The 19,917-nt window shown below is 37.0% G+C and overlaps 1 protein-coding gene across 19 annotated transcripts in view; it reads right to left on the reverse strand.

Moving 5' to 3' along the window:
• TDRD15 (tudor domain containing 15) overlaps positions 1-19,917 on the reverse strand; it is an 88,780-nt gene that overhangs the window by 52,736 nt on the left and 16,127 nt on the right. For 2 of the 19 annotated variants that reach the window (XR_008700532.1, XR_008700528.1), the window contains exon 3: positions 10,313-10,413. The exons of 15 other annotated variants lie outside the window; for them this stretch is intronic. Coding sequence is in view for 1 of the 4 variants with exons in the window: in XM_055540838.1 (XP_055396813.1) it covers positions 9,830-9,888 (59 nt within the window). In the remaining 3 variants the exon portion in view is untranslated. Of the gene's footprint in view, positions 1-7,286; positions 9,889-10,312; positions 10,414-19,917 lie in introns of those variants that run through there. 2 more of the 19 variants (XM_055540838.1, XR_008700529.1) reach the window with 2 other exon arrangements.

The raw sequence follows: 19,917 nt of genomic DNA on the forward strand, positions 1-19,917 counted from the left end.
TAAAATTAACTTAAAATAGATCAAAGATCTAAACATAAGAGCTAAAATTCTAACTCTTAGGAAAAACGTGTAAATCTTCATGATCCTGGATTATACAATGATTTGTTATATATGACACTGAAAGCAAAAGTGACAACAGAAAAAAACAGGTACATTGAACTCCAAAATTAAACTCTTATGCTTCAAAAGAGCATCAATCAAGAAGATAACCTACAGAATGGGGGAAAATATTTGTAAACCATACACAGGATAAGGGGCTTGTATCCCGAATATATAAAGAACTTTTATTATTTAACAATAAAAAGACAAAAACATTTTTGCGGTGAAAAAGTTTGGACATATTTATACAAAAAAGATATACAAATGAATAATAACCATATGAAAAAATGCCCAATATCATTAGTCATTAGTGAAACGCAAATTAAAACCAGAAAACAGCATTTCACATACACTAATGTGGCAAGAATAAAAATGGCAGGTAACAGATATTAATAAAGATACAGAGAATCAGGTGCATATATATGACTAGTAGAAATGGAAGAACGGCACAGCCACTTAGGAAAACAGTTCACTGATTCTTTAAATGTTAAACATAAATTTACCATCAGTTCAGTCGCTCAGTCATGTCAGACTCTTTGTGACCCCATGAATTGCAGCACGCCAGGCCTCCCTGTCCATCACCAACACCCGGAGTTCACCCAGACTCAAGTCCATCAAGTCAGTGATGCCATCCAGCCATCTCATCCTCTGTCGTCCCCTTCTCCTCCTGCCCCCAATCCCTCCCAGCATCAGAGCCTTCTCCAATGAGTCAACTCTTCACATGAGGTGGCCAAAGTACTGGAGTTTCAGCTTTAGCATCATTCCTTCCAAAGAAATCGCAGGCCTAATCTCCTTCAGAATGGACTGATTGGACCTCCTTGCAGTCCAAGGGACTCTCAAGAGTCTTCTCCAACACCACAGTTCAAAAGCATCAATTCTTCAGTGCTCAGCCTTCTTCATAGTCCAACTCTCACATCCATACATGACCACAGGAAAAACTATAGCCTTGACTACACGAACCTTTGTTGGCAAAGTAACGTCTCTGCTTTTGAATATGCTATCTAGGTTGGTCATAACTTTCCTTCCAAGGAGGAAGCATCTTTTAATTTCATGGCTGCAGTCACCATCTGCAGTGATTTTGGAGCCCAAAAAAATAAAGGCTGACACTGTTTCCACTGTTTCCCCATCTATTTCCCATGAAGTGATGAGACCGGATGCCATGATCTTCGTTTTCTGAATGTTGAGCTTTAAGCCAACTTTTTCACTCTCCTCTTTCACTTTCATCAAGAGGCTTTTGAGTTCCTCTTCACTTTCTGCCATAAGGGTGGTGTCATCTGCATATCTGAGGTTATTGATATTTCTCCTGGCAATCTTGATTCCAGCTTGTGCTTCTTCCAGTCCAGCATTTCTCATGATGTACTCTGCATATACGTTAAATAAGCAGGGTGACAATATACAGCCTTGACGAACTCCTTTTCCTATTTGGAAGCACTCTGTTGTTCCATATCCAGTTCTAACTGTTGCTTCCTGACCTGCATACAGATTTCTCAAGAGGCAGATCAGGTGGTCTGGTACTCCCATCTCTTTCAGAATTTTCCACAGTTTATTGTGATCCACACAGTCAAAGGCTTTGGCATAGTCAATAAAGCAGAAATAGATGTTTTTCTGGAACTCTCTTGCTTTTTCCATGATCCAGCGGATGTTGGCAATTTGATCTCTGGTTCCTCTGCCTTTTCTAAAACCAGCTTGAACATCAGGAAGTTCACGGTTCACAAATTGCTGAAGCCAGGCTTGGAGAATTTTGAGCATTACTTTACTAGCGTGTGAGATGAGTGCAATTGTGCAGTAGTTTGAGCATTCTTTGGCATTGCCTTTCTTTGGGATTGGAATGAAAACTGACCTTTTTCAGTCCTGTGGCCACTGCTGAGTTTTCCAAATTTGCTGGCATATTGAGTGCAGCACTTTCACAGCATCATCTTTCAGGATTTGGAATAGCTCAACTGGAATTCCATCACCTCCACTAGCTTTGTTCATAGTGATGCTTCCTAAGGCCCACTTGACTTCACATTCCAGGATGTCTGACTCTAGGTCAGTGATCACACCATCGTGATTATCTGGGTCATGAAGATCTTTTTTGTACAGTTCTTCTGTGTATTCTTGCCATCTCTTCTTAATATCTTTTGCTTCTGTTAGGTCCATACCATTTCTGTCCTTTATTGAGCCCATCTTTGCATGAAATGTTCCCTTGGTATCTCTAATTTTCTTGAAGAGATCTCTAGTCTTTCCCATTCTGTTGTTTTCCTCTATGATCCGGTAATTCTACTCAGATATATAGCCAAGAGAAAGGAACACATGTATTCACATAAATGCTTATAAAATATCTTTTTAGCAGCACTAATCATAATAGTGGAAACTTAGGAACAGCTAAAACAGTGTATTCACACAATGAAATGCAGGGATTAACGTTTAGCAGAAATGATAGTGGATGATAAAAATGTTATAAAAATTATTTCTGATGACAGTTCACAATTTTTTTAATTACAAAAAAAATTGACAATTTATGTCACGGTGTCTTATTATATTTGGGTCTTTAATCAGTTTGGGTTTATTTTTGTATATGGTGTGATAAAATGTTCAGATTTCCTTCTTTACATGTAGCTGCCCAGTTTTCCTGCTTGTTCAAGAGAGGCTGTCTTCATTGTATGTTCTTGCCTTCTTTGTCATAGATGAATTGACCATTAGTGCTTTGGTTTATTTCTGAACTCTTTTCTGTTCCATTGATCTGTGTGTCTTTTTGTGCCAGTACCATACTAAAAGAAAGTGAAAGTTTCTCAGTCCTGTCTGACTCTCTAAGACCACCAGACATTGAATTCTACACTTGAAAAGGGTATATGATATGAAAACATGCCTCTAATTAGTTTTTAAAGTAGCAAAATTAAAAGTCACAAAAACTGAAAAAATTCATTGTTATTAAGAGCCAAATTAATATAAATTAAAATATATCAGAAAATAACTTCAAAAATGAAAACAAACACTTCAAAATTTACAAGATGCAGCTAAAGAATACTTGAAACAAGTCTACAGTATTAAATACTTCTATTACACAAAGATTTAAAATAATTGAAGTGGCTCAGACGGTAAAGCGTCTGCCTACAATGCGGGAGACCTGGGTTCAATCCCTGGGTCAGGAAGATCCCCTGGAGAAGGAAATGGCAATCCACTCCAGTACTCTTCCCTGGAAAAGCCCATGGATGGAGGAGCCTGGTAGGCTACAGTCCATGGGGTCGCAGAGAGTCAGACATGACTGAGCGACTTCACTTCTTTAAGTTGCTACAACTGCCAAGCAAAAAGTATGAATAGGGGGTAAACTGCAGTTAACAGCAATTTCAGCTCTTAGCACAGAAGTTCTACCCATTCTCCACAGGCCCTGGAAGGCAGCCCTACAATAATTCCTAGAGCAAATTTATGTAAACAAACTAGATATTGTGGGTCAAACGAACAAATTCCTAGAATGACACAAATAACCAAAACTGACTCAGGAAAAAAAGAAAATTTGAACATATCTATAACAAGCAAAGAAACTGAAGTAGGAATTAGCACTTCTTATAAAGAAAAGCCCAGGCTCAAAGAGCTTTACTGGTAAATTCTGTCAAATTTTAAAGGAAGAAATAATACCAATCCTACATAAAATTCTTCACACAATAGAGAAGTAAATATTTCCCAAGTCATTCTTTTATCCTGATGCTATATCCAAACTAGACATCACAAGGAAGGAAAAGAAAAAAAGCCTACAGACCAAAACTCCCTATTAACAACATTAATCAAAAACAGCATGGTACAAAAACCATGGTACATGGGCTTCCCTGGTAGCTCAGCTAGTAAAGAAGGAGACCTCAGTTCAATTCCCAGGTCAGGAAGATCCCCTGGAGAAGGGACAGGCTACCCACTCCAGTATTCTTGAGTTTTCCTGATGGCTCAACTGGCAAAGAACCCGCCTCCAATGTGGGAGACCTGGGTTCGATCCCTGGGTTGTGAAGATCCCCCGGAGGAGGGCATGGCAACCCACTCCAGTATTCTTGCCTGGAGAATCCCCATGGACAGAGGAGCCTGGCAGCTTATAGTCCACGGGGTGGCAAAGAGTTGGACATGACTGAGCAACAAAGCACAGCACAGCAAAACAAAGAAAACAAAAGCGAAAATAAACAAATGGGACCTGACTAAATGTAAAAGCTTCTTCACATAAAGGAAGCCATTAGCAAAAAGACAACCTTTGGAATAGAAGAAATATTTGCAAATGATATGACTGATAAAGGGTTAATATCCAAAATAAACAGCCCATTCAACTCAACATGAGTACACAAACATGATTAAAAATGTGCAGATGACCTGAATAGCCACTTTTTCCAAAAATATACAGATGTCCAACAAGTACATGAAAAAAATGCTCAACACTGATAATCAGAGAAATTCAAACTAAAACAATGAAATCACATCACAACTGTCAAAATGGCTATCATCACAAATACAAACAACAAACACTGGTGAGGACGTAGAGAAAAAGGAACCCTTGTGCACTGCTGCTGGGAAGGTAAACTGGCACGATTTCTATGGAGGTTCCTCAAAAAACTAAAAATAGAACTACCAAACGATCCAGGTATTCCACTGCTAGGTATATATCTGAAAAAAATAAATATAGTAGTTCAAAAAGATAGTAGTCCAATGTCCACAACAGCATTATTTACAATATCCAAGATAAGGAAGCAACCCAAGTGTCCACCAACAGAATAACAAATAAAGAAATAGTGGTATGTACACACACACACACACACACACAAAAACACAATATGGAATATTACTCATTCATTAAAAGGAATTAAATTCTGTCATTTGCAAAAACATGGATGAATCTAGAATATTATGCTTAGTGAAGTAAGTCACAGAAAGACAAATACTCTATTAATTCTATATGGAATCTAAAAATTAACACAAATGAATGTGATGACAAAACAGAAACAGACTCACAGATACAGAGAACTAGTGATTGATTACCAATGCGGGGAGGGGCCGGGGACCACAGGGGTTGGGGATTAAGAGGTACAAATTACAATGTATAAAGTGAAAGTATTCAAATATAGCCATTATTCTGTAATAACTTTAAATATAATCTATAAAAAATACTGGATCACTATGTTGCACACCTGAAACTTACTATTATAAATTAACAATAAAAATTGTTTTGAAAACAAATTTGAAAAAGAAAATGAATGAACCATAGCTATACATGAAATGGATGAATCTTAACATCTAAAAAACTGCAAAAGCAAATTACAGATACAAAAACAGACCATGATTTCCACTGACAACCATTAAAAGAAAAGAAAGCAAAATTACTTCTTTACTGTTGGCAATATTAGGTGGTAAAACTTTTTAAAATGTAAAAATAAGAAGGGAAATATGCAATAGTCAAGATAGCAGTTCAGTTGGAAAAGGCATAAATATCAAAAAGGAGAGGGAAAGAACTTCTGAAGTTTTGGCAATGTTCTATTCTTAAATGTGTAGTGGTTACCATCAGTGTTCAATCAGAGGTAATCCCTCCAACTGCATAATTCTGTTTGGTGCAGTTTTCTTTATGCTACATTTTAAAATAACAAAAGTTTAAAATGCATTATATGCCAATAACTAATGATGACAGGCAAAGATTGTTCTTGGTTCAGGATGCTGTGCTCCCTTTCCTGGGTCTTAAAAAAGAGAAAAACCTTGAGGTTTGATATTTCATTTAATTTTGAAACCCTTGCAACAGATATCAGAACTATTCATTACATTTCTTTCTTCAACAGTTTCAAAGGATAGCTTACTTAATTCATAAGCTATACATATGTATCATACATGTAATTTAAGAAGTTTAACTAAGATTTCACTTGTCATAAAATTTATCTTTTTTAAAGTGTAACTCAATGAGTTTCAGTATATTCAGAGTTGTGCAACTGCTATCACCAATAAACTTCAGAACATTTTTCATCACTCCAAAGAGAAACCCCATACCCACCACATACCTCCCCTCAGGCCTTGGGAATCAAAACAAAAGTAATATGTTTGTAGTGAGTCAGTGTTACTTGGCTGTACTATGCTGTCTATAATTTTCTTTCCGGTACTCCTAAGTTCCCTACCAAACTATACCACACCTTTTAAGAATCAGGCGCACACATTATACTTCTGTAAGTCTTTTAACTGGTTCCTAGGCAGTTAGATACACCATCCTCTGTGGATGTAAAACACCTCTTATACACCTTTATTGCATTCTACATCAGATTAGATCAGTCACTCAGTCGTGTCCAACTCTTTGCGACCCCATGAATCGCAGCACGCCAGGCCTCCCTGTCCATCACCAACACCCGGAGTTCACCCAGACTCACGTCCATGGAGTCAGTGATGCCATCCAGCCATCTCATCCTCTGTCGTCCCCTTCTCCTCCTGCCCCCAATTCCTCCCAGCATCAGAGTCTTTTCCAATGAGTCAACTCTTCGCATCAGATGGCCAAAGTACTGGAGTTTCAGCTTTAGCATCATTCCTTTCAAAGAACACCCAGGGCTGATCTCCTTCAGAATGGACTGGTTGGATCTCCTTGCAGGCCAAGGGACTCTCAAGAGTCTTCTCCAACACCACACTTCAAAAGCATCAATTCTTCAGTGCTCAGCCTTCTTCACAGTCCAAATCTCACATCCATACATGACCACTGGAAAAACCATAGCCTTGACTAGACGAACCTTTGCTGGCAAAGTAATGTCTCTGCTTTTGAATATGCTGTCTAGGTTGGTCATAACTTTCCTTCCAAGGAGTAAGCGTTTTAATTTCATGGCTGCAGTCACCATCTGCAGTGATTTTGGAGCCCAAAAAAATCAAGTCTGACACTGTTTCCACTGTTTCCCCATCTATTTCCCATGAAGTGATGGGACCAGATGCCATGATCTTCGTTTTCTGAATGTTGAGATTTAAGCCAACTTTTTCACTCCCCACTTTCTACATATCAACCTTTGTAATAAATGTTTACAAATTCGTTTCCACCACTGTAAATGACATATCTTTAAGAAGCAGAATTTGACTTGTTTTTCTATCTCCTATATCTAATACAGTGACTTTCAAAACTTTTGATGAATGAAGGTACCATAAGAAGAATATAATGAGTTTAAAAAGGATGATGATTTAGTAATGAGAAGATATTCAAAGATCATTATGTTCAAGGACATAAAGACAGAAATAAATACACTGTGCTACACAAAAGCATTATAACAAAAGTAGCTTTAGTCAGCAACTGATCACTTTATGATTACTAAAAAATTATGACAAAACTAAGGAAATATATTAAAACTATTACTTAGGGTTCACACGAAGATGTTAATGCATCATAGCCAAAGGGGAATAACTATTAGAATAAATCTTAAACATATCTAGGTTATATTATGATATCCATACCAAGAAAAATTATTCTAAAAGTCAAATAGAGATAAAAATACAATGCTGGAGACTTCTGAAAATGGATAAGAATTCAGAGTAGAAACCACAAAAATGTTTTAAAAGAGAACTTCAATTTTTAAAAAGCCAGCATTCCCCTTAAAAGTGAAAAGGATGAAGAATATTTTTAAAAGTCTGTTTTCTGAGAAGACAAAACTATTTTTAAACACATGAAACTATAATGTGTTTGAGTAAGAACTATCTTTGTAAATAAAATTAAATGAATTAAATTTTTCATCACAATATGCATATGGCATGATTTTGTTAAAACATATACACACACATATACTGTTTAGGAAGTATCACAATTATTTTACAGTGAAAAAACTTAACTCAAAACATTCAATACACAAAACAAAAATAATTTTCTTTGGGCGTACACAAATAATAATAATGTAAGAAAGTTTTATCATTTAAAATATTAGAGCTCAATATTCTTATTAAAATCTGAAACGCAGACTTGGAAAAATATTTTCTACAGGATTTATTAATTCAAATTCTGTGAATAAGTCTGTTCATTTCTGATCATTTCCAAACATAAAATATTATACAGTAAGACATAAATGAAGTTAAAAGAATTCTAAAAATCTAAAGAAGTATGCAGCCCTTCATGATTAAATTAGTGCCCAAAAATTCATTATTACTACTTTATCTTACTTTAGCATTCAAATTCTTTAAAACTAATCAAATCATTTAAAAAAAAAACAAAACACCCACACAAGAACAAAAGCCATCCAGAGATACAATAGTCATAGAAGTTATGTGGAGTGAATTATTTTCCAATAGAATCACTCTTCTAAACTGTAGTAAATAACTTTAAGATCTGGTGAGGTTTGAGGGCAAGTAACACAAAATTATTCAAAAAAATTAGGTAAGAATGAGTAAATGTTAAAACTCTTTCTAAAATAATCACAACTAGATATTAGCTCATAATGTAAAAATATATAAATAATGTCTACCTGCCTTGAATAAATTAACTTTCAGGATACAAAATTTAAATATCAATATATTCATATATAGTATTTTTGGAAATTATTGCCTAGGCTCAAAAAATAATATCAACACATATTCAACACTCAATATATATGTACAAATGACAAAGCTTATTGCCCTTAGCCAGTTTTGAAAATTTAAGTTTTTCACAAAATTCTTTGTATCCCTAGATCTCTAGTTTTTCAAAACTATTTGATTTACACTGACTCTTAAGCACACTTGTATAATTTTAAGGTTCTATCTTTGCACCAAAACACTGGATTTGCCCAATAAATATTTGAACTAAACATAGTCACACAGCTGTATCCGACTCTGTAATCCCATGGAATGTAGCCCGCCACACTCCTCTGTCCATGGAATTCTCCAGGCAAGAATACTGGAGTGGGTTGCCATTTCCTTCTCCAGGGCATCTTCCCAACCCAGGGATTGAACCCAGGTCTCCTGCAGTGCAGGCAGATTCTTTACCAACTGAGTGACAATATTTACTTGCAAAATAAATTCCAATTCACAGGTAAATGCTCTGACAATATCTATACTCCTACCACTAGAGAAGGATGTTCTTTAATGTCACAAATACCCACATATCACAAATATCCACAAGCAATAAATCCAAACCCAAATTAAAAGTAGATATAATGATAAAATGAAAGGAAGAAAAACACCATGGTAAGAGCTAAAAAGCATCTGGTCCCATCACTTCATGGGAAATAGATGGGGAAACAGTGGAAACAGTGTCAGACTTTATCTTCTGGGGCTCCAAAATCATTGCAGATGGTGACTGCAGCCATGAAATTAAAAGACGCTTACTCCTTGGAAGAAAAGTTAAGACCAACCTAGATAGCATATTGAAAAGCAGAGACATTACTTTGTCAACAAAGGTCCGTCTAGTCAAGGCTATGGTTTTTCCTGTGGTCATGTATGGATGTGAGAGTTGGACTGTGAAGAAAGCTGAGCGCCTAAGAATTGATGCTTTTGAACTGTGGTGTTGGAGAAGACTCTTGAGAGTCCCTTGGACTGCAAGGAGATCCAACCAGTCCATTCTGAAGGAGATCAGCCCTGGGTGTTCTTTGGAAGGAATGATGCTGAAGCTGAAACTCCAGTACTTTGGCCACCTGATGCGAAGAGTTGACTCATTGGAAAAGACTCTGATGCTGGGAGGGATTGGGGGCAGGAGGAAAAGGGGATGACAGAGGATGAGATGTCTGGATGGCATCACCGACTTGAAGGACGTGAGTTTGAGTGAACTCCAGGAGATGCTGATGGACAGGGAGGCCTGGCGGGCTGCGATTCATGGGGTCACAAAGAGTCGGACACGACTGAGCGACTGAACTGAACTGAACTGAAGAGCTAAAAAAATGGGAAAATAGGATTAAACGTGACCTTCTGATAAATGTCAGTCCTATAGGCACCTCTACTTCCGAGGGAATACAGTTACACAGGGTTAACTCTGCATATAACTCAGGATTGAAATTAGGACCCTACAAAGCAGCAACTGAAACACAGACATTAGTCAGTGAAGGCAGCTGAAAATATTGAAATGATATTATCTAGTGACTGTAAAAGCATGTGTAAAAATTATTTCTTGAATAAAATTTTTTCAAGATACTTTAGAGGTGAACCACATTTCCTAAGTAACACTTTTTACATCAAATAACAATTCTTGGTGTCAAAAATTTCTCTAACATTCTAGTTACTGTCTCCTGAGAAAATAATCTGAACAATCTAGATTATTTTAACAGTTTTAATATATTAGAAGTTGCTCTACACTTACAACTTTTAAAATATATCTGGAACATCTAATTATAGCAATTACTGTGTATCCTATGTACCATCTGTTGATGCATAAACCATCTGAACTTTCTTCTCCCTCTACTGAAAAAGCAAACAAAAATGAACATGATGAATACAATTTTCAAAGCATTAAGGGTTCAATTAATAGTTACTCAAGATTTGACATAAATAGAATTTCTACATAATTCCTACAAGTCCCAATATAAAAAGTAAAGATATGAAATACAGCATAAACAAATTATGCATACACTAAAATGTAAACAAATAACCATATATAGAGAAACTAAAAATAGCTTTCTTAGACAATTATAACCTCTGTGAAACACATAAAGCCTATTCCAATGCTTATTTAAAACAATAATTATATCTTAATCATAAGTCCTAACTTCAAATTAGAAATTTAACCATTAATTGCACACTGTTAAGTAGGATGTGTGCACATGCATACATTGTCCTAAACACTTCTTACAGAGTAGCATCAGAATTTTTTCATGTTACCATTTCCCAAAATATTTTCAAAGTAAATACAGTTGCTTTATTATAATTATTACTGGCTAACAATAAGCATTTACTATGAACCAGGTAATAGTGACACTGAAGAAGCTGAAGCTGAACAGTTCTGTGAAGACCTACAAGACCTTTTAGAACTAACACCAAAAAAGGCGTTCTTTTCATTGTAGGGGACTGGAAAGCAAAAGTAGAAAGTCAATAAACACTTAGAATAACAGGCAAATTTGGCCTTAGAATACGGAATGAAGCAGGACAAAGGCTAATAGAGTTTTGCCAAGAGAACACACTGGTCATAGCAAACACCCTCTTCCAATAACATAAGAAAAGATTCTACACATGGACATCACCAGATGGCCAACACCGAAATCAGATTGATTATATTCTTTCCAGCCAAAGATGAAGAAGCTCTACACAGTCAGCAAAAATAAGACCGGGAGCTGAATGTGGATCAGATTATGAACTCCTTATTGCCAAATTCAGACCTATATTGAAGAAAGTGGGGAAAACCACTAGACCATTCAGGTATGACCTAAATCAAACCCCTTATGATTATACAGTGGAAGTGAGAAATAGATTTAAGGGACTAGATCTGATAGATAGAGTGCCTAATGAACTATGCACCGAGGTTCGTGACATTGTACAGGAGATAGGGATCAAGACCATCCCCAAGAAAAGGAAATGCAAAAAAGCAAAATGCCTGTCTAAGGAGGCTTTACAAATAGCTGTGAAAAGAAGAGAAGTGAAAAGCAAAGGAGAAAAGGAAAGATATACCTATTTGAATGCAGAGTTCCAAAGAATAGCAAGGAGAGATATCCTCAGTGATCAGTGCAAAGAAATAGAGGAAAACAATAAAATGGGAAAGAATAGAGATCTCTTCAAGAAAATCAGATATACCAAGGGAACGTTTCATGCAAAGATGGGCTTGATAAAGGACAGAAATGGTATGGACCTAACAGAAACAGAAGATGTTAAGAAGAGGTGGCAAGAATACACAGAAGAACTGTATAAAAAAGATCTTCATGACCCAGATAATCACGATGGTGTGACCACTCACCTAGAGCCAGACATGCTAGAATGTGAAGTCAAGTGGGCCTTAGGAAGCATCACTACAAACAAAGCTAGTGGAGGCGATGGAATTTCAGTTGAGCTATTTAAAATCCTAAAAAATGATGCTGTGAAAATGATGTACTCAATATGTCAGCAAATTTGGAAAACTCAGCAGTGGTCACAGGACTGGAAAAAGTCAGTTTTCATTCCAATCCCAAATAAAGGCAATGCCAAAGAATACTCAAACGACTGCACAATTGCACTCATCTCACATGCTAGTAAAGCAATGCTCAAAATTCTCCAAGCCAGGCTTCAACAATACATGAACTGTGAACTTCCAGATGTTCAAGCAGGGTTTAGAAAAGGCAGAGGAACCAGAGATCAAAGTTCCAACATCCACTGGATCATCGAAAAAAGCAAGACAGTTCCAGAAAAAACATTTACTTCTGCTTTATTGACTATGCCAAAGCCTTTGACTGTGTGGATCACATAAACTGGATAATTCTTCAAGAGATGGGAATACCAGACCCCCTAACCTGCCTCTTGAGAAATCTGTATGCAGGTCAGGAAGCAACCATTAGAACTGGACATGGATCAACAGACTGGTTCCAAATAGGAAAAGGAGTACGTCAAGGCTGTATATTGTCACCCTGCTTATTTAACTTATATGCAGAGTACATCATGAGAAAACACTGGGATGGATGAAGCACAAGCTGGAATCAAGATTGCTGGGAGAAATATTAATAACCTAATACACAGATGACACCACCCTTATGGCAGAAAGTGAAGAAGAACTAAAGAGCCTCTTGATGAAAGTGAGAGAGTGAAAAAGTTGGCTTAAAGCTCAACATTCAGAAGACTAAGATCATGGCATCTGGTCCCATCACTTCATGGGAAATAGATGGGGAAACAGTGGCTGACTTTATTTTTGGGAGGCTCCAAAATCACTGCAGATGGTGACTGCAGCCATGAAATTAAAAGACGCTTACTCCTTGGAAGGAAAGTTATGACCAACCTAAACAGCATAATAAAAAGCAGAGACATTACTTTGCCAACAAAGGTCCATCTAGTCAAGGCTATGGTTTTTCCAGTAGTCATGTATGGATGTGAGAGTTGGAGTATAAAGAAAGCTGAGCACCAAAGAATTGATGCTTTTGAACTGTGGTGTTGGAGAAGACTCTTGAGAGTCCCTTGGACTGCAAGGAGATCCAACCAGTCCATCCTAAAGGAAATCAGTCCTGAATATTCATTGGAAGGACTGATGCTGAAATTGAAACTCCAGTACTTTAGCTACCTGATGCGAAGAGCTGACTCATTTGAAAAGACCCTAATGCTGGGAAAGACTGAGGGCAGGAGAAGGGGACGACAGAGGATGAGATGGGTGGATAGCATCACCAACTCAATGGACATGAGTTTGGGTCAACTCTGGGATTTGGTGATGGACAGGGAGGGATGGCATGCTGCAGTCCATGGGGTCGCAGAGAGTTGGACATGACTGAGCAACTGAACTGAGGTACTAGTGAAAACACTTTGTGTTTTATTTAATCCTCCACCAGACAATGGAGTAATTATGATGATCTCCACTTTACAATGAAGAAACTGAGGAACAGATCAGTTAAAAAGCTTACCTACTCAATTAATAAAGGATGAAAAAAGGAATTCAAATTCAGGGAATTTGGCCTCAATGCCCATACTTTTCACTACCATGCTAGATTTAATACAGGTGATTTATGAATATATATCACTTAGCGTTGTATTTTCAAAATTCTATCTGACATTTTGCATGCTTCTCAGCCACTCCCCTTTGGATGTCCAGATATCTCAAATTTAAAATGTCAGACAATATTCTTCTCTAAAACTGGGTTGCCATTCCAGATTTCTTTCAAAGATGTCTTCCAGGTAAATAAACAAACTGTGTAAGACATACTCATTGGCAAATAGCTGACAGCATTTCCTATAAGATCAGAAGCAAGAAATGAATGTTCACTCTTGAAACTTTTATTCAACACAGTTTTAGAAATCCTAGCCATGGCAATCAGAGAAGAAAAAGTTAAGTAAAAGAAATTCAAATTGGAAAAGAAGAAGCAAAACTGTCACTGCTTGCAGATGACATGATACAATATATAGAAAATCCTAAAGATGGTACCAGGAGAAATATCAATAACCTCAGATGTGCAGATGACACCACCCTTATGGCAGAAAGTGAAGAGGAACTAAAAAGCCTCTTGATGAAAGTGAAAGAGGAGAGTGAAAAGGTTGGCTTAAAGCTCAACATTCAGAAAACTAAAATCATGGCATCTGGTTCCATCACTTCATGGGAAATAGATGGGGAAACAATGGAAACAGTGTCAGACTTTATTTTTTTGGGCTCCAAAATCACTGCAGATGGTGATTGCAACCATGAAATTAAAAGACGCTCACTCCTTGGAAGGAAAGTTAAGACCAACCTAGATAGCGTATTCAAAAGCAGAGACATTACTTTGCCAACAAAGGTCCGTCTAGTCAAGGCTATGGTTTTTCCAGTGGTCATGTATGGATGTGAAAGTTGGACTGTGAAGAAAGCTGAGTGCCAAAGAATTGATGCTTTTGAACTGTGGTGTTGGAGAAGACTCTTGAGAGTCCCTTGGACTGCAAGGAGATCCAACCAGTCCATCCTAAAGGAGGTCAAGTCCTGGGTGTTCTTTGGAAGGACTGATGCTAAAGCTGAAACTCCAATATTTTGGCCACCTCATGCAAAGAGTTTACTCATTGTAAAAAAATGTGATGCTGGGAGGGACTGGAGGCAGGAGGAGAAGGGGACGACAGAGGATGAGATGGCTGGATGGCATCACCGACTCGACAGACATGAGTTTGGGTGAACTCTGGGAGTTGGTGATGGACAGGGAGGCCTCCTGGCGTGCTGCAGTTCATGGGGTCGCAAAGAGTTGGACATGACTGAGCAACTGAACTGAACTGAAAGATGGTACCAGAAAGCTATTAGAGTTCATCAATGAATTCAGTAAAGTTGCAGGATACAAAATTAACATACAGAAATCTGTTGTATTTCTATATACTAACAACAAAAGATTAAAAAAAATTAAAGAAACAATCCCATTTACCATCACATCAAAAAGAATAAATTCTATACATCAGTGTCTCTTTTGCTGTCTCGTACACAGGGTTATTGTTAAAACTAATACAGTTATGTAAAGCTTAAAAATAAAATAAAATTAAAAAAATAATAATAAATTACCTAGGAATAAACCTACCCTAAGAAAACAAAAGACATATACTCTGAAAACTACAAGATGCTGATGAAAGAAATTGAAGATCACATAAACAGATGGAAATATACACTATGTTCTTGGACGGGAAGAATCAGTATTTTCAAAATGACTATACTACCAAAGCAAACTACAGATTCAATGCAATCCCTATCAAGTAACCAATGGCATTTTTCACAGAATTATAACAAGAAAACCTTAAAATCTGTATGGACACACAAAAGACATCTAATAACCAAAGCAATTTTGAGAGAAACTGAGCTGAAGGAACCAGGTGCCCTGACTTAAGACTACACCACAAAGCTACAATCATAAAAACAACAGGTACTGGCACAAACCTGAAAATATCACTGTAACAAATATCACTGTTTTTCTTAGAGTAAAACATAGGCAGAACGCTCCCTGACAGAAATCACAGCAATATCTTCTTCAGGCCATCTGCTAGAGAAATGAAAATAAAAACAAACAAACTAATGGGACCAATTTAAACTCAAAAGCTTTTGCACCACAAAGGAAACCACACATATGAAAAGATCCTCAACATCACTAATTATTAGAGAAATGCAAACCAAAATTACCATGAGATATCACCTCACACTTGTTATAATGGCCATCATAAAAAAATAAAATAAAAAAAAAACCTACAACAGTAAATGCTAGAAAGGGTATGGAGAAAAGAGAACCTTCCTACACTGTTGGTAAGAATGCAAATTGATACAGTTACAGATGAATGGATAAAGATGTAGTAATATATACAATGGGCTATTACTCAGCCATTAAAAAGAATGAAAAAATGCCATTTATAGCAACATGAATGAACTGAAGTTTATCATAAGTGATGTAAGTCAGAGATAAAGCTTACACGCAGGACCCCAGGTGGCATTAGTGGTAAAGAATCTTCCTGCCAAAGCAGGAGACACCAGAGATGCGGATTCAATCCCTGGGTCTGGAAGGTCCCCTGGAGAAGGAAATGGCAACCCACTACAGTATTCTTTTCTAGAAAATTCAACAGGCAAGAGGATTCTGGTGGGTTACAGTCCATGGTGGTGGGGGTAGGGAGCTATCTCATAAGTTAGACAAGATTGAGCACTTTTCACTTCAGAATCTACTGTATAGCATAAAGGACTCTACTCAATATTCTGTAATAACCCAAATGAGAAAAGAATCTCGCTCAGCAGTAAAGAATCTGCCTACAATGCAGGAGCCACAGGAGATGTGGATTCGATCCCAGGATCAGGAGATTCCCCTGGAGGAGGGCAAGGCAACCCACTCCAGTATTCCTGCCTGAAGAATCCCATGGACAGAGGAGCCTGGTGGGCTACATTCTATAGGGTCACAAAGAGTTGGACAAGACTGAAGCAATTTAGCATGCACGCAAGCACAGTTCACATGAAGATTCTTTTTGAAATAATTGTTACAGGACTTTCAGAGCAAAATAAAAAAAGTAAGTAACCAACCAACCAACCACACCAATAAAACAAAAACAAAAGAACCCTGTAAAAACATCCTGGAGAAGGACTAGTAATTTTTATTTTGGAGAAAACAGTCTTTAAATAAAAACAATTGCCTTGAATATTTAAATATTCATGTGTTATAGCAGGCTGCTGCTGCTAAGTCACTTCAGTCGTGTCCAATTCTGTGCGACCCCATAGACGGCAGCCCACCAGGCTCCCCCATCCCTAGGATTCTCCAGGTAAGAACAGTGGAGTGGGTTGCCATTTCCTTCTCCAATGCATGAAAGCAAAAAGTGAAAGTGAAGTTGCTCAGTCGCATCCGACCCTCAGCGACCCTATGGACTGCAGCCCACCAGGCTCCCCCGTCCATGGGATTTTCCAGGCAGGAGTACTGGAATGGGGTGCCATTTAGCCTACTATAAGGCTAAATCTAGACATTTGTCTAAATATAAGAGGCAGAAACTTCTATAAGCTAATGGCGGAAAGCAAAGAGGAACTAAAGAGCCTCTTGATGAAGAGGAGAGTGAAAAAGCTCAACATTCAAAAAACTAAGAGCATGGCATCTGGTCCCATCACTTCATAGCAAATAGATGGGGAAAAAGTGGAAAAAGTAAGATTTCATTTTCTTGGGCTCCAAAATCACTGAAGATGGTGACTGTAGCCATGAAATTAAAAGATGTTTGCTCCTTGAAAGAAAAGCTATGACAAACCTAAATAGTGTATTAAAAAGCAGAGACATCACTTTGCCAACAAAAGGTCCATATTGTCAAAGCTATGGTTTTTCTAGTACTCATGTATGGATGTGAGAGTTGGACTATAAAGAAGGCTGAGTGCTGAAGAATTGATGCTTTTGAACTGTGGTGTTGGAGAAGACTCTTGAGCGTCCCCTGGACTGCAAGATCACACCAATCAATCCTAAAGGAAAGCAACCCCGAATATTCATTGGAAGAACTAATGCTGAAGCTGATGCTCCAATATTTTGGCCACCTGATGCAAAGAGCTGACTCACTGGAAAAGACTTTGATGCTGAGAAAGATTGAGGGAAGGAGGAGAAGGGGCTGACAAAGGATGAGATGGTTGGATGGTATCACCAACTCAATGAACATGAGTTTGAGCAAATCCAGGAGATGGTGAAGAACAGGGAAGCCTGGTGTGCTGCAGTTCATGGGATCACAAAGAGTCAAACATGACTTAGCAACTGAACAACAACAAACTTCTATAACTAAAACAATACCTGAACAAGATGAAATAAATGTATTATATACTTCTAGGCCATTTCTAATACAATGTCCATTACCTTAAATTAGGTTTAGCAGAGGATTACTATGACTTATTATGTATAGTCTGGACTCCAAATACAGAAACAATTCTAAACATTTTCTCCACATAAAAATACAAAATTACTATTTTCTCCCACAATTCAAGAAGCTATCTATAGTAATTTCTAGAATAGCAATTCTGTACCTTAGCTATATATCAGAATCACTTGGGGAGCTTTAAAATCCTAATGGCAAGGCCACAGTTTGACCAATTAAAACAATCTACAATCTGTAAAACTGACACACAGGCATCAGAATTTTAAAAAAAGAAAACATCCTTTCTTAATGCCAATGCAAAGCCTAGCTTGAAGAGCATAGCTGTTAGAGTCCCTCCGCTAACATTTTTAATAGTCAAGAAAGTTTCTCAAGTATTGATTATCTTCAAATAAGAACTACTAAAACTATTTTGCTCTAGACTCAGACAAGCTACAGCCAATAATAGTAGCAAACAGCAGTTGTTACTATCGCCCTTGGATAAGTAATACAGGTGGAAGAACCCAGATTGCACTCCAGGCAATGAAATTAGTTTATGTTGTTTTCTCATTTTGTTTTGTTTTAAAACTATGATGATAGCAAATCTATGGCCCTATTCTTTGTCGATAAAACCATATATTTTTGTACCACTGAAGTTATGATCTTTCCTTAAAAGGGACTTCAAATTTTTTAGAAGTATAATTTAACGTTTGATTCTCTAACTCCTTTTATAACTGTTACTTTCAACACTTTAAGTTTTTGACTCACTGTGTGCTAAGGATGCAGGAGGTAGGATAGATATGGTAACCAAAAGTGGGATCTTAAAGGATTTGATGAGCAAAACAAAGAAAGCAAAAACGTTCACAGGTAAAGGAACAATAAAAGATATGTAAGTGCCAAAATGGATGCACTGATGGTCAGGAGTTTTATAGAAAAACTCTTTCTAAAATAAATAATTTGTATACCTGTGGCGGATTCATTTTGATATTTGACAAAACTAATACAGTTATGTAAAGTTTAAAAATAAAATAAAATTTTAAAAAAAAGTAAGAAAAAAAATAAATAAATAATTTTTTAAAGTATAAATAATGGCCAAAAGTAGACTCTGTAGTTGGAGAAATCTGAATTTAAAATTTCAGTTTCTTACTTACCAGCTCTATGTCCATGGGCAATTTACTTAATTTCCCTGAGCCTTAGTGTAAAATATTCATAATAATTTGGGGGGAGAAGGACACTTCTCATTCTTGATCTTCTTCCATGTGAAGTATTCATGATTGAGGCACACTCCTAGATTAACAACCCTCTGGTCTCATTCCGCCCTTACTCATACTCGAGAATTCGAGGCAATCTGTTTCATTTACAGTGAGAAAGATCTATGTTTTATTAGCCTCTTCCTCCTTCCTCTCTCCCTTTATAGATACGGCTACCTCAAGCTGTAAATTTTACATGGGTAAGCCCCCATGGAGAAACTCTCCTCTGTGCCTACATGGGTTAAGCCTACATTATAGATTCAGTATTGGGAAAGCCATATACCCATGTATATAAGCCACATTCATCAAATATTGTTTTGTTTTTAATAAATGTAGTATGTTGCTCAATTGTCTTTCTGCTTGTCTCTGTAAGGTGGTTTTGAATTCAGGCAAGGAAGTAGGATACTAGTTATTAGTTTACATTTTAGTGGAGTTTAAAAGAGTGGTGGAAAGCTTTAAATAAGCTAATATGTATAACTCCACCTAGTACCTGGGAACATAATAAGCATTCTACCATTACTGCTACTATGATAAAAGAGTGATTCAAAAATTAGAAAAAAAGGGCCCATATTAAAGCATTTATCAATTCACTATAAAACATCTAATATGAATTCAAATGAAATATTCTTTCTAAAATATATTAAAAACAAGATACCTCCATTCATTGAAACAATGTAACTGTTATACTAGTTATAATGTGGAATAATATACAAGTTGTAGCATTCATTAAGCATGGAATCTTCTTTATAACCTATAAATCCTCACTAAT

Source organism: Bubalus kerabau, chromosome 11 (genome assembly GCF_029407905.1).
Source record: "Bubalus kerabau isolate K-KA32 ecotype Philippines breed swamp buffalo chromosome 11, PCC_UOA_SB_1v2, whole genome shotgun sequence".
In the NCBI taxonomy this organism is placed as follows: Eukaryota; Metazoa; Chordata; class Mammalia; order Artiodactyla; family Bovidae; genus Bubalus; species Bubalus kerabau.